At 31.2% G+C, this 13,085-nt stretch overlaps 1 protein-coding gene across 8 annotated transcripts in view; it reads left to right on the top strand.

The window, feature by feature from the left end:
* Positions 1 to 4,075: 4,075 nt before the first annotated feature.
* The window catches only part of LOC122519900 (glutamate receptor ionotropic, kainate 2), an 88,475-nt gene continuing 79,465 nt past the window's right edge, over positions 4,076 to 13,085 (top strand). For all 8 annotated transcript variants that reach the window (XM_043639694.1, XM_043639691.1, XM_043639688.1 and 5 more), the window contains exons 1-2: positions 4,076 to 4,395; positions 12,064 to 12,259. In XM_043639694.1, coding sequence (XP_043495629.1) covers positions 12,166 to 12,259 — 94 coding nt within the window. In that variant the 5' untranslated portion in view covers positions 4,076 to 4,395; positions 12,064 to 12,165. The remainder of the gene's footprint in view (positions 4,396 to 12,063; positions 12,260 to 13,085) is intronic.

The raw sequence follows: 13,085 nt of genomic DNA, 5'->3' as shown, positions 1-13,085 counted from the left end.
TACAAATATGATAATAATGTAATCGATAAAATTTGATCGAATTTTCATAGTATTGTAATTTTTATTTTTATATTTAACTTGTAAAACTGTAATAATATCTTTAAAACTTATCCAACGTTAAACGAAAATAAACAATTCGTCGTAGAAATATTTGAAGATGATATAGCACGAAAAATAAATGTTCTCAAGGTATGAACAATTGCAAATTGTTACGTGTAGGAAATAGATAAAAGTCAGTTTAATTTCGTCATACAATTGACGAAAGTCGTTCTTATCTTTTTGAAGACAATACCGACGTGTCTTACGAAAGATCGAGCATACCGTTTATCTTCTATCATTTTTAAATAAAAAAAAAGTACTCAATTATATTACGTTTTATTCCTTTAACGATAGTAAGAAAAATTAATATATACCATATCAATATTCTTTTACATAAAATCACTTTATTACCAATATAGCGATAAAATTTACACCTTCGAAATGTAACAGGTTAATATTTTTACAAAAGGATTTGTAGCTTTCGGAATAAATAACGTATCACTTATTCGATTGTAAAGCTCAATTAATAAATTTAATAACGCAATATCGAAAACTAATAATATCATGAAACATAAAATATATTTTACCTTTAATTTTATATAACAATAATATCAATAATTAAATAAACCTTAATTATGGTATAGGATAATAAAAGATAAAAAACGTACGTATTTTAATAAATACCAACGGATCGATCCATCGGTTTTTCGTTCTTGTATTATTTTTTTATTTTTTTATTTTTTTGTTCGAATAATAAATCGATAACGCGCGCTTTAGTCCGAGACGACAGTTATAAATTCCTCGTTCATCATTTTTGCTATCTTCATTCGTCTTCGCTTGTCTCCGAACCGAAATGGAATGAAGCTTTTAATGAAGCGAACATTAATTTCAAATTTTCTTCATATTATATCATTAAAATCGTTTGCGTAAATGATATTCAACGATTGTTCTCAATACTGACGAATTAATCATCTTATAGATTTATTCGTACGAATTGAAAATGAAACTAAGGATAATTGTAAATCGATAACCGACGGATAAAATAAAAATGATTATATTATAGATTCCGGGAATTGGAAATAAAGGAGGGCGGGGGAGGGGGTTGTTACAAAAGAAAAAAACCAAAGCAAAAAGAAAGAGAGAAAAAATAAAAAAAAAAAGAAAAACCAACGAGAATTTAAAAAATCGAGCCAACAAATAATGGCGATCAGTGAAAAAACAAAAGCCCAGTTTATTTTTGTTGTGCCGGGAAAGAATGGAACGTAGCTGCATCATACGATCGGCTAATTGCCTCCCATTTAACTGGCTTTTAACCAGCCGCTTATCGTTTGGCAACGATATTCCCAAACTCGTTTCGGAACCATTGTAGGCGTTCACCTTCCCTACCGAATGCCAACGAGAAAATGCCTTGTAATCCAGAGTAATTTAAAGATAACGAAAAACGATATAGTCCTTACAACGCACAGGTTCAATAAATTTTCCCAAAACCATCCCTGACGGGGGATAAAAAAAAATCTTGGATTATCGTCTCATAAACGCGAACGTGCATCTTGTTTTCCAATATTTTTCGAACAAAAATTGATAACGTCGATTATTGTCTTTCTAATTCTTAAACATAATTCAATATTTTTTGATAGGATTTGTTCGATTTGTATCGTTGATTTATCAGCGATATCAACAAGATAAAGTGTCTCAAAGCTTCATTTTTTAGTTCTCATAATTTATATCTGGACTAGCAATAAGCTTCTAATATATCATCATTCTTAACTGTCATCAGTTTGAACATATTTATGGTTAGTTATAGAAATAAAGAGATCAAAGTTTCTTAAGCTTCTTTTATGTTAGTAGAAAACCGTTAGAGAGGACGACTCTAACTGTCCGAGACCAAAGCTTTTCGATAAAACTTTCTCACCAGCGAATACGTTAGCAAACACTTTTAATCCGTCGAGGCGTAACTTTTCATTGGCTTTCTGCGACAATGCCGAAATCGATGACAAACTCGTTCCTCCATTTCTCCATCCGAAAATAGATAACCGGCTCTTCTGAAAACGAGAACAACTTTTACCAAGTTCCAAATAGAACGTGTACGTAAGCACTTATTTACGTTCATCGAAAGAAAACTTTTCTAATCTAGCACAAAATAGGCGCAACAAAAGTGATTACAAATTTATTTCCACGTTTCATGATTTATTTAACAAAATATATACTTCAATTAGTGTCTCCTTACTTTCCTCCCCCAGCATCCCGGAAAGTTCTGAAAATGAATTACAATCGAATTTGGGTCGTAAAAGATTTTGTAATACGGTTTTCAACGTTGTACTAAAACACACGTGTGCACCACGTAGCATGTGCATTAAGGAATTAAGGATCTGTGTTATACACGTGTATTAACACATGACAGGAATTAAGGATCTGTGTTCTTAACACACATGTACACACTGCAAGTAAACCGTGTTTTTGGATTCGCGAACACATGTAAGTATACATATATACATGGGTATTCAGATACGCGGATCAGTTAAAGTATTATCGTGAAATAAAATATTTGCTACAAGTATATATAAATATATTAAAGAGTTGTTCATTTCTAGTTATTATCAAGATAAGATTTTTTATTTTAATGTTCAACTGCTATACATGTAATATTATATTTATATACGTGTAACACAAATACACACGGATTCTTATATTATAAATTACACGAATTAAAATTTATATTTTTTTTTTTTAGTCGCAAGATATCTTTACTGTAATGTACAATTTTGTGAAAAAGCAAATAATAAAACACAAAAACGGTGATAATCTTTGATTATCTAATAGAAACAACAACTTTAGACAAGGATTATGAACATAATCCTTTCATTTGACCTCATTCGCTTACAAATAGAATATATTCCACAGAGATTTTCAGAAAAAAGAAGGAATGAAAGTAGAAGGAAGGAAAATGTAGAAAGAGAAAAAATAGAATAAGATATTTCCTCAGGATTTACCCAGGAAAGCTTCCACAAGGTGAGCGGAAGTAAGATACGAAATCCCTAATTTTAATAAGCCAGTATTATGCACTAGGTCAATGGCTACGTCGAGATTTAAAAAAACAAAATTTTAATTCTTTTATATTTTCGAAAAAATTCTATTTGCACGTTTTCAAACAAATTTTATTTTCCAACTATAATTCATTAATCAGAAATAAATTAGCCAAATCGCAATACAAATTAGAAGATAATATAATACTGTAAGCCTTGGGAATGGATTGTCGTTTATTCCCTTTAATAAATGAACAATTACATTTCTATGTAACTTTATTAAAAAGAAACGAAATGGATCTAATTGTAAATAATCAGGAAAATAACTACTTCAATTTTTCCCGCTTGATACAACGCCATCGGCCGGAGAAAGTGGCAAGCAGTAAGTTCTTTAGAAATCTCTGTTACCAACTTGGAAATAGCTTAAAATAATATGAAGGTTTGTGTCTAGACTAAAACTTTACTCCGACATCGCGAAAACGCACATGTTGTAAGACCTGTTGCTCGGCTTATCAAGTATGCGTGCAACTTTAATCGATTCTAATTCAACTCTATCATACAATTTCGAAGAAAATAATTCATTCACTATATCCAATTAAAATCGAAACTATCGATTAAAGAATTAAAATAGAATTAAAACAAAATAAAATATATGAATTCGTTATTATTAAAATTGATTTTAAACTTGCCGTATATATATATAAAAAGAAAATTTTTTTTTATTTTATGTGTAAAATAAACGTATGATAAAATATACAATTGATATATTAAAACAATCAATTTTTCGTTTGCGAACGAATCTTCGTATAAATTAATTAAAAAATTAGAAAAAAAAAATAAAATTAGAATAAACAAAGATAAAAGATAAGAGAGATATTCTCTCCCCTGAGATGTTATACGTTGTAGCACGTGGTAACAGGTGACGCATGCGCAAACGTTGTCGGAGCACATGGCCGGCTCGAGGAGGAGTATTAGATGATCGGGTAGATTCGGATAGCTTCGCGAGTCGACGACCGAACTACCGACAGTCGTGCGCCGGCCGCTGTCACGGAAGGATGTGTTTATTTATGTTTGTGTGACGATGATTCTCGAGTATCCTTACAGGTTATGTTTACGCGTGTTGTCGGGATAAAACGAGAACGAACGTTTGAATTGCTGCGCGTCTAATAAATTATATCACTCTCATCTATTGCAAGGAACTTCAACCTCATCTTAACATCTAATTTTACTACTTTACGAGGCAGATCCAAGGAAATTCTCTACGAGCAGCGTTCATCAGGAAAATCCAACTTTAAGGAAGGATCGAAAGGAAGATAGAAAAAAATTGTTCCAAGTAAACGATTATCCTTTTTTATCTTTTTTTCCTTTTTCATACCAACAACTTAACTTTTATATTTTTGATCGTTAACTTATATGTACTCTTTCTTTTTTTTTCTTTTTTTAAACTAGCTTATAATAACTCGTGCGATATTTTTACCTTTTTCTTTTTTTTTCTTTCTATTTTTATTTCGTTAATCTTAAAACAAGAAATTCGTGAAAAGTACCTGTTCATCGATCATCACGTGGTGTCTTTTGAAAATACACGGTAGATACGTTTTTTATTTTGTCTTTTTTCTTTTTTATTTCGTTAAGAATTATATAAACAGGTCAAGTATACGACTCGAACGTCCTCCTTTTATCGGGGCGTACTAGTAAGTTAGTTAGGCGAATATGGAGCACGTCGAAGGAAGGAATCGTTGACCGTTCGAAGTCTTACGATTTCAACTACGAAGCTTCTCTATATTTTTTTTTTTCTTTTTTTCTCTTTATCTCTCCTGTTCTCTTGAATAAACGACGACGATATTGGGAAAAAACTTTCTTCTTCTAACGAATCGAATTTTCTTTTTTAACTTTTACACGTTAACGTTCGAGCAGACGACTAGTTACTAAAAGTACTTTACTTTTATTTTGTATTTACGTTTTAGTTCGTATTTAATTGCATTTTTTGAAAAAAACTTCGAACAAAAGAAGCATTTAATTCTTCTCTCTTTTTCTTTTTTTTCTTTTTTATTAGAGAACTACGAGAAAATGGACTACGATAATCGCAGATAATTTTCTTCGAACTAGTACGTTTACCTGTAACTTAATTACCCGTATTATATTTATATTTAGAATACATTATCTTGATAATTGTTAAAACATATCGAATATAAACGACCGTTGACCTCTACAACACGTGGTGCCTATCCACAGTACGAATTTAAACCGTACAAGAGTTTTATGCAGTGGTAGCCATTTGTCAGAGCCTGTAGTATGGGAATCTGCGAATACCATTTTCAGCTGTATATATATATTTGTATATATGCTACACATATATGCCGCTAATTTTATAATCGACCATAACTCTGTTGTTGTTGTTGTAATTGTTGTTACTCCGACTGGCTGAAATGAATTTATGGTAGATCTTTTTAAAAGGAAAAAAAAAACAAAAAACTCGTTGCATAGATTTTAATTGTATCGAAAAAAAGGATACGTTGTTTTCAATTAATACGCGTTAATTATCTATTTTCATTTAGTGCGTGCAAACTAAAAAAGAAATATACCTTCATTTATATTATTTTCTTTTTTTTTCTTTTTCATTTCTTTTCTTTCTCCTTTAAGAGAGACAACCCCCCGCCTCCCTGTACAAAATGTCAGAGTAATTCGATTGAAAAGCAGTTTACGACATCGTAACTATCGATAAGTCTTCTGCGTTTCACGCGGTAAACTACTTTTCACAGAAAACTAGACGTGAACTATTTGTCCCACGTGCGAGTTGAAGTACCGGCAAATTAAAGTGAAACGTGCTCTCGTGTTACGTTTTCTTTCTTTTTCTTTTTTTTTTCTTTTCTTTTCTTTTCTTTTCTTTTTATTTTTCTTATTCTTTTCTTCCACGCGCACCTGCTTTTCGCGTATCTTTTTCGAATAGGGAAGACCATTATTTTGTATCCTTTTACTTTCGGTAGGAGGTTAATCGTAAGAATAAAATATGGGGTACATCGTCTTGAGATTTATTTATTCGCGCGCGAACGGTGGAAATAATTTTGGTAATGTAATATATAATCATTTCCTTTCTTTTCTCTTTTTTTAAATACCAATTTAAAATGATTTAAATTATATCGGATATTTTTACTTTATTCGTAATAACCATAATAATAATAATAATAATAATAATAATAATAATAATAATCGCGGTAACTGCGTTAGTGTCGCGTTTTAATTCCACTTTCATAAAATTACAGAGATATTTTAACGAGTTCGCGGTTAAAAAGTTTACAGAGTCATTAAACGTTATCTCCATTTAGAGTTAGTAATATACTTCGCTACCTAAATTTTTATTTTTATCACGTAATAATATAACAAATCGTAAAAGAATGTATACATTGAAAGAGATTGAAAGAAATAGAGAGAGAGAGAAAGAGAGCAGAAAATTGTCTTGAAGAATGTCTTATACTAGTTTTCTTTCAAAATATTTCATGTATAGAAAAACAGTAATGTGTAAACAAAAGTGTAAACAAAAAATTCAAAAATAAGGAACATGCGTGACCTCCACGTGCGATTGTAGTAAAACTCATTTTATCACGTAGAAAATAATCAGTTTATTCGTATATGCAGTAGCTTTTTAAAAATCGTACACCGTTACGCTTATCAGATGTATTACATATTTAATGAGTTTTAATTGAAAGGATTATTTATAACAACGAATAGTTTCGAGTCTCACACAACGACAAAACTTTTATTTAATTTTTTCTTTTTTTCTTTTCTTTTATAAAAGTAAATTCCACCAGAAAAAAAATACCAAAAATTTGTCAACCCATTCCCATGTATAATACTATATTTAATCGATATCGCAATATCGCAAAGATGTTTTGGAAGGTCGATGAATTATGAAAATGGGTAAAAAGGATGAGGAAAAAGTGCTAAGTGAAAAATATATATTCGTAAAATAGTCTTACTAAGGTGACCAATCTTTTCGTTTTTCTCTTTCTTTTTCTCTTTCTATCTCCGTCCCACCCTCTCTCTCTCTCTCTCTCTCTATCTATCTATCTCTCTCCTTTTCTCTCAATATCCTATACTTTTTCGAGTTCTTACTCATCCTTTTTCTCTCCCTCTTTCTCGTGATTAAGGCGTTTCTATAGCCACGACGAATTATCGTCGAATAAAGCCGCTCGATTAAGGCGAGCTGCGAGCGACGGCAAACGAATCGGAAGAATTTCGTTTAACAGCTCTCTCTTCTTCTTTTCAAAGGACTCTCTCAAGTTGGAATTCAAGAGAGCAAGATCGAAAACAAAAAAGAAAGAAAAAATATCTTTCAATGATGTCAACTGTCTCTCCTTTTTTTCTTTCTTTTCTTTACGTATTAATTATAGGAAAATTGACCGTTAAAATAAATTTTTAAATATGAAAAGAAGTAAGAGATATATATTTCTTTCTTATTATTATCATTTGCCGAACGCATTTAATATCATTGACGCGAATGAAAAAAAAAATAAACTCTTTCTATTTCTTCCACTACGATATACTCCCGAGTATGCGTACAAATTTATGAAAGAGTACATACCGTTTATATTACTTGTCGCATGGAATATCAACGATATTAAAAACCTCCTCGTTTTATTACATTTTCTTGTTCCTTTTCTTTAAGCGCTTACCCGAACATTATAAATTCTTTTTCGTCTTCTGATAATATAGTCGAAAGTTCTTTTTTTTTTCTTTTTCTTTTCTCTTTCCTTCATTCAAATAAATTTATTATTTTAAATTATAAGAAAATCGTTTCTCAAAAGTAGATACGCAAAAGTAGTTATGTAAATCGTAAAATATTGATCTTCAGAAAAAAACATAAAAAACTTGTAAAGTGAAATTTATCCAACAACCAAAATCCAATGATTTTCCCAACGTTACCAGCTAAGAACAGACAAAACGATTTTAAATTAGAATCTTTTCATTTAAACTGTTGGATAAATCACGTTGTAAGTTTCCTTTCTTATTCGATTCTTATCGTTTCGATTTTCAATGGAAAACTTTTCTTCCCTCAATGTCGTGGAAAAGAATTGGGAGTGTAAAATAGGAAACATTCATGGTGATTGGCCAACATCGGGGGTGATTCGACGGCGATTCGATGACCGCATTGAAAACTTGTGTATACATAGATACATACACACATACATACATACATACATATATAGATACGTTGTACATATATACCACCTTATGTAGGAAGTCGGAGTAGGAACGAACGAACCCTGACTCATAAACTCCAGCCAATGGATGTGCTTTGAAAACACGCGCTTTCGAAAAGTCGCCAGCCAGTCTGCGAGTTGGCACCACCACAAAATATACGACATCGAAATCTTTCCACGAGCGAACTAAAAGTCGTACCATTGTTTCTTCTGAAGCGAGGCGTATACCAAAAAGAAAATCGTTTCTTTCCTCTTACCGATCTACCACCCTCTTTTTCCTCTCACCATTTTCACGATTCTCCTCCACGAGACTCATGAAGGAATCACGACATTGAATTAAAGTCCTCGTACACTTGCTTTTCCAAGCTCATTTCTCTTCTCGTCTTCTTTTAATCCGAGTCATTTGACATCACGCTAGTATATACGTATATATATATATGTATATACGATAACAAGAGTAAAGACCGAAATCAATTGTGTTGGTGAATGAAAAGAAATCGAAAAATGTAATTGCGAGAACATTTTCAAGAATGTTATTAATCTCGTTTATTTGATATTATTAATTAATCTTATCGATTATACTCGTCTAGAAGACAAAATTGAGAAGAATCGAAATATCGGATTGTTAGAAAAGTAACATCGTTTTTTCGTATAGAAATTTTGTTAATCGCATTTACCGATACCGAATTTTTTTATTGTAAATCTCAAATATTATTTTACATTTTAACAACAGAAATTTCTCATCAGACGTGATTTTAAATCCGACGAGTAATGTTTCGTTGGCATCGCATCGGAAATGAAAAATCAAAATCAGCATTTTCGTTATAGTAGTTTATTTTACTATTATTATTATTATTATTATTATTATTGTTGTTGTTATCGTAGGGATAATAATGCAGTCCAAGCAAGAACAAAATGATGTGCCATTAATAAAATTACTTTACCGAATTTCGTTATGATAATTTCGATTGGATAGATGCATCCACGTTAAGATCGTCCAATTGAAGATGATGACGGCAAAATGAATTGAACGCACCGATAGTTTATGCTGATTGTCGCATAAACGAAGCGAGAAATATCTCAGAAATTTAATTTATCAAATTCACGATGATTTAAAACGCTTTTTTTTTTAATTGTTTATACGAAAAAATCTTATTTGTTTTTCTTTTTATTATTTAAGAAACGAAATAATTGTTCAAACAATTTAATAGATATTTATCAGTAATCTTGTTAGTCGCGAAGTTTTCTATTTTTTGCATCGAAACTCTGAAACTAATTTCTTTTACAAAGAAGCCTTTTCAAAGCACTCACGTTTCTTTCTCTCTCTCTCTTTCTTCCTATCTTTCTTCCTTTCTTTCTTTCTTTCTTTCTTTCTTTCCTTCTTTCTCTCTCTCTCTCTTTCTATTATCGATACGATGTAATCGTACGCTCCCTTCGTAGCTCGTTCGCGGTTTTACTTGTGTTAACTTTAAATAAAGAAAACAAGGAAGGTAGTATTAAAGGAGAATGCGTCTAGACAAATTTCTGGTGTTGTATTACGAGCCAATCCATTTGCTAGATCGCTGTAGACGTATCGCACAGACTATGGAAGGACTCAATAGTTCGATGCAAAATAAAAAAAACCGCTGCAGAACTAATGCATCGATATCCTTAGTCCTTTCTTTTCCTTTCTTTCTTTCCTTCTTTCTTTCTTTCTTTCAACTTTCAGAATATTCAAGATATACTTACGCCCAATCAATCTTATCGATGGAAATGTCCATCTTATTTATTGAACCATCGAATATAATGTATCTTTTACTCATATATATATATTTTATATGCTTATATATATCGATGCTGCACACGACTTTGAAAGCTTTTCAAGATAGTCGTAGCAAATCTTCTCTATCATTTGAACGTTACATTCTTCAACGTATATATTAGATTATCCTTCCTTTTTAAAGTTTATTTTCTTTTTATTTTGTTTTTAAATAAATTCTATATGAATAATAATATTTTATATGGGATGCATATACAGGATAATGAAAATAGAATTGATATTTTAAATTAACGAATAAAACAAGTTTTCTTTTTTAAATGTTCACGTTTATTGGTGTTTATGTAATTAACGCGCATGAGGGGATGGGGTAATTATACGTGGAAAATGGTATCGGTAAAATGGTAATTTCTGCTTCTGTTAAGGCTAAATTTTCAATAATGGATTAAAATTGCAAGTTTTATTGCGCCATCATTCTACACAAGGAAAAATGGAAAAGTTCTGAACTTTTACTAAAACAACTTTTATTTTCTTTATTTTTGTTGAATAAAAATTAAGAGTTGGTCGGTAAAAGAAATTATTTTTACGTTAAGTTAAAAAATTATAGTTAACCCATATCATTGTATAATATGGAAAAACGTAATAGGACAAAAATGTGTATTCAAATAAAATTAAATTAAAAAATATTGTGCACGTAAAATTAACTATCTAAGAAAACTTTTTGGGAACGATCAAATACATTAGAATTTTACAGTCTTCCTTTATCATCGTAGACATTGTCGTCTCCTTCCATCTTCATTATTGATCGTCACGCGACGTTTAACGAAAGTCTCCGAGACGAGAAACACTTTTTCAATATTTGTTCGTTAAAATATCATTTGATTCGTAATGATTGGAAAAGCATTAAAAAAAAAAAAAAAAAAACGTGCAGCTAGTTTCCTCCAATTCAATCGGAATTTAAACTCTTCCGCTTCATCTCTATGGAAAGATAAAAAAAAAAAAGAAAAACAAAAAAAATTTTATTCTTCGTCAGAGATTTATATACGACCGTAAAGAATAAACGAATATATGATATCCTTGTCCAGACAGGACAAAGCTATAGTTATTTTTTTTTATCCCGTGAAAGGTAGTTTCAATTGAGATCCAGGGTAGAATTACGATTCCGAGTAAAATCAGAAACGACTAACCTCGTAGCAATGTATTTTCCACTCGTAACTACCAAACTCCAATGCATTTCGATATTTGAAAGAGCTTCGAGTACTATCGATATTTATCGGTAAATGGCTAAAAATACACGAAAGACCGCTTTTGACTCTCCAAATGCGAAATAATGTAATGTAAATAATATACACATACACACGCATGTTGTATTCATGTTAGGTATATTATTATTACTGTCTATCGATAAATAATTTCAAAATAAAAATGTAATAATGTACATTATTTCCTATAAAATTGCACCATTTTTCAAACTTTATTTGCGTTCTGTTATATCGGTTGGATTGTAAAAAAAGAAAAAAAGAAAAAAAAGAAAAAGAAAATAAAAAAAATCGAAGAGAAAAAAAAGAAGAAAATAAAAATGAAACAAATAAATATTGTCTCGTTCGTCGTTACCTGTACGAAGCATTTCGATGTTATGTGTCCAAACGCGTATCATTTTTTATAACGACAAGTAAATATACGCGATGGTAAACGCGTAAAATAAATCGGGGGAATACAGGAAGATGGTCTATCAATAACTTTGAAAATATAGGAACGAATCGTGTCACCTTGAGATACACGAGATCGTATTCTCGATGCATGTAATCGTAAATATTTTTGTCCACGGATAGATATATAACGCGCATTAAAAAAAGTATTCTCAGTATCTTTCAAATGTTAAATAACGAAAAGAAAAAAAGACAAAGAGATAAATAACGCAAAGTACAAAAGTCAATCTTATCGTAGTGTTATTTTTTTTTTATCCTTAGTTATCTCGATAAATTCAACAAATGGATTTATGGTAAGAAGTAGGTAAGAAGAAAAATTTATCTTCTGATTTTTCCAGGTAAATGCAAGAGAATCGGAGAAATTGCGTTGCCCGTGGGCATAGACGCGCGTGAAAAGGGCCATCGAGGGTCCGGGACGCGCTGGGTTTTCGAGATGAGCTATGAATCTGGGCTATCTGGTAGCCTCCGCTTTCGTCCTTCAGCTGCTTCGGCTGCCGTTTGTCGTCGAAACTTTACCCTCAGTCGTGAAAATCGGTGAGTACTTAAATAGATATATATATTTGTGTTGTTTTATACATCCCCGATCAAAATCCGATAGATCAAGAGTCACAAGTTCAGGTGAAACGAATTCAACCGGCAAAAACGGTGCATCATTTATATTTACGGATTGGATCAAATGTTAAAAATAGGAACACACACAAAAAAAGACGAAAACGTGAAGCAGCGGCAAAAGCATCAACCGTGTAACCTATTCGAATTTTTAAATTTTAATAGGGACAGATTGAAGCTATTTAATTTTTGCCTCACTCTAGACTTCCCACTAGAAATTCAACGTGGGTTGTTAATTAATGAGACTGTTCTCGCTGTGAACAGTCGCTGTTGTTGTCTTGCCGTGACTAAAGTCACGGACCGAATACGGATGAGTAGCATAAATTATCGTAGGATGGTATAAACCATGAATCCAGAGAAAATCCACTAGAGTTGGCAATTCGTCAGTATTATCCACGATTATGAAACGTTCTCGTTAAACTCATTATCGGTAACTATTAGTTTTCATTTAACTGATTATTCTCTCTTCGTGAAATTTTGATAAATAATCGAGTCTGATTAAGGATTCGATGAATATTAAAATTTAAATAAAATATTAATATTTATAAAAGAAGAAGAAGAAGAAAAAGTATTAGTCTACTTTTCTTATTCATTTCATTCCAAGAAATTAAATCATAACTCGATCTTCTGAAGAAAATTGAAACTATTCTTATTTGTTTTCAACTCATGAAATAATGGAAAATGGCGAGATATGAAAGAGACATTAAAATACATCAAATAATCTCTTTAGAAGACAAGAAGACAAAGTAAT

The sequence above is a fragment of the Polistes fuscatus genome, unplaced genomic scaffold (genome assembly GCF_010416935.1).
Source record: "Polistes fuscatus isolate 324 unplaced genomic scaffold, CU_Pfus_HIC Scaffold3, whole genome shotgun sequence".
NCBI classification, from domain to species: domain Eukaryota; kingdom Metazoa; phylum Arthropoda; class Insecta; order Hymenoptera; family Vespidae; genus Polistes; species Polistes fuscatus.
Note: the sequence above shows the minus strand (reverse complement) of the source record. Positions and strands in the feature narration are given on the sequence as shown.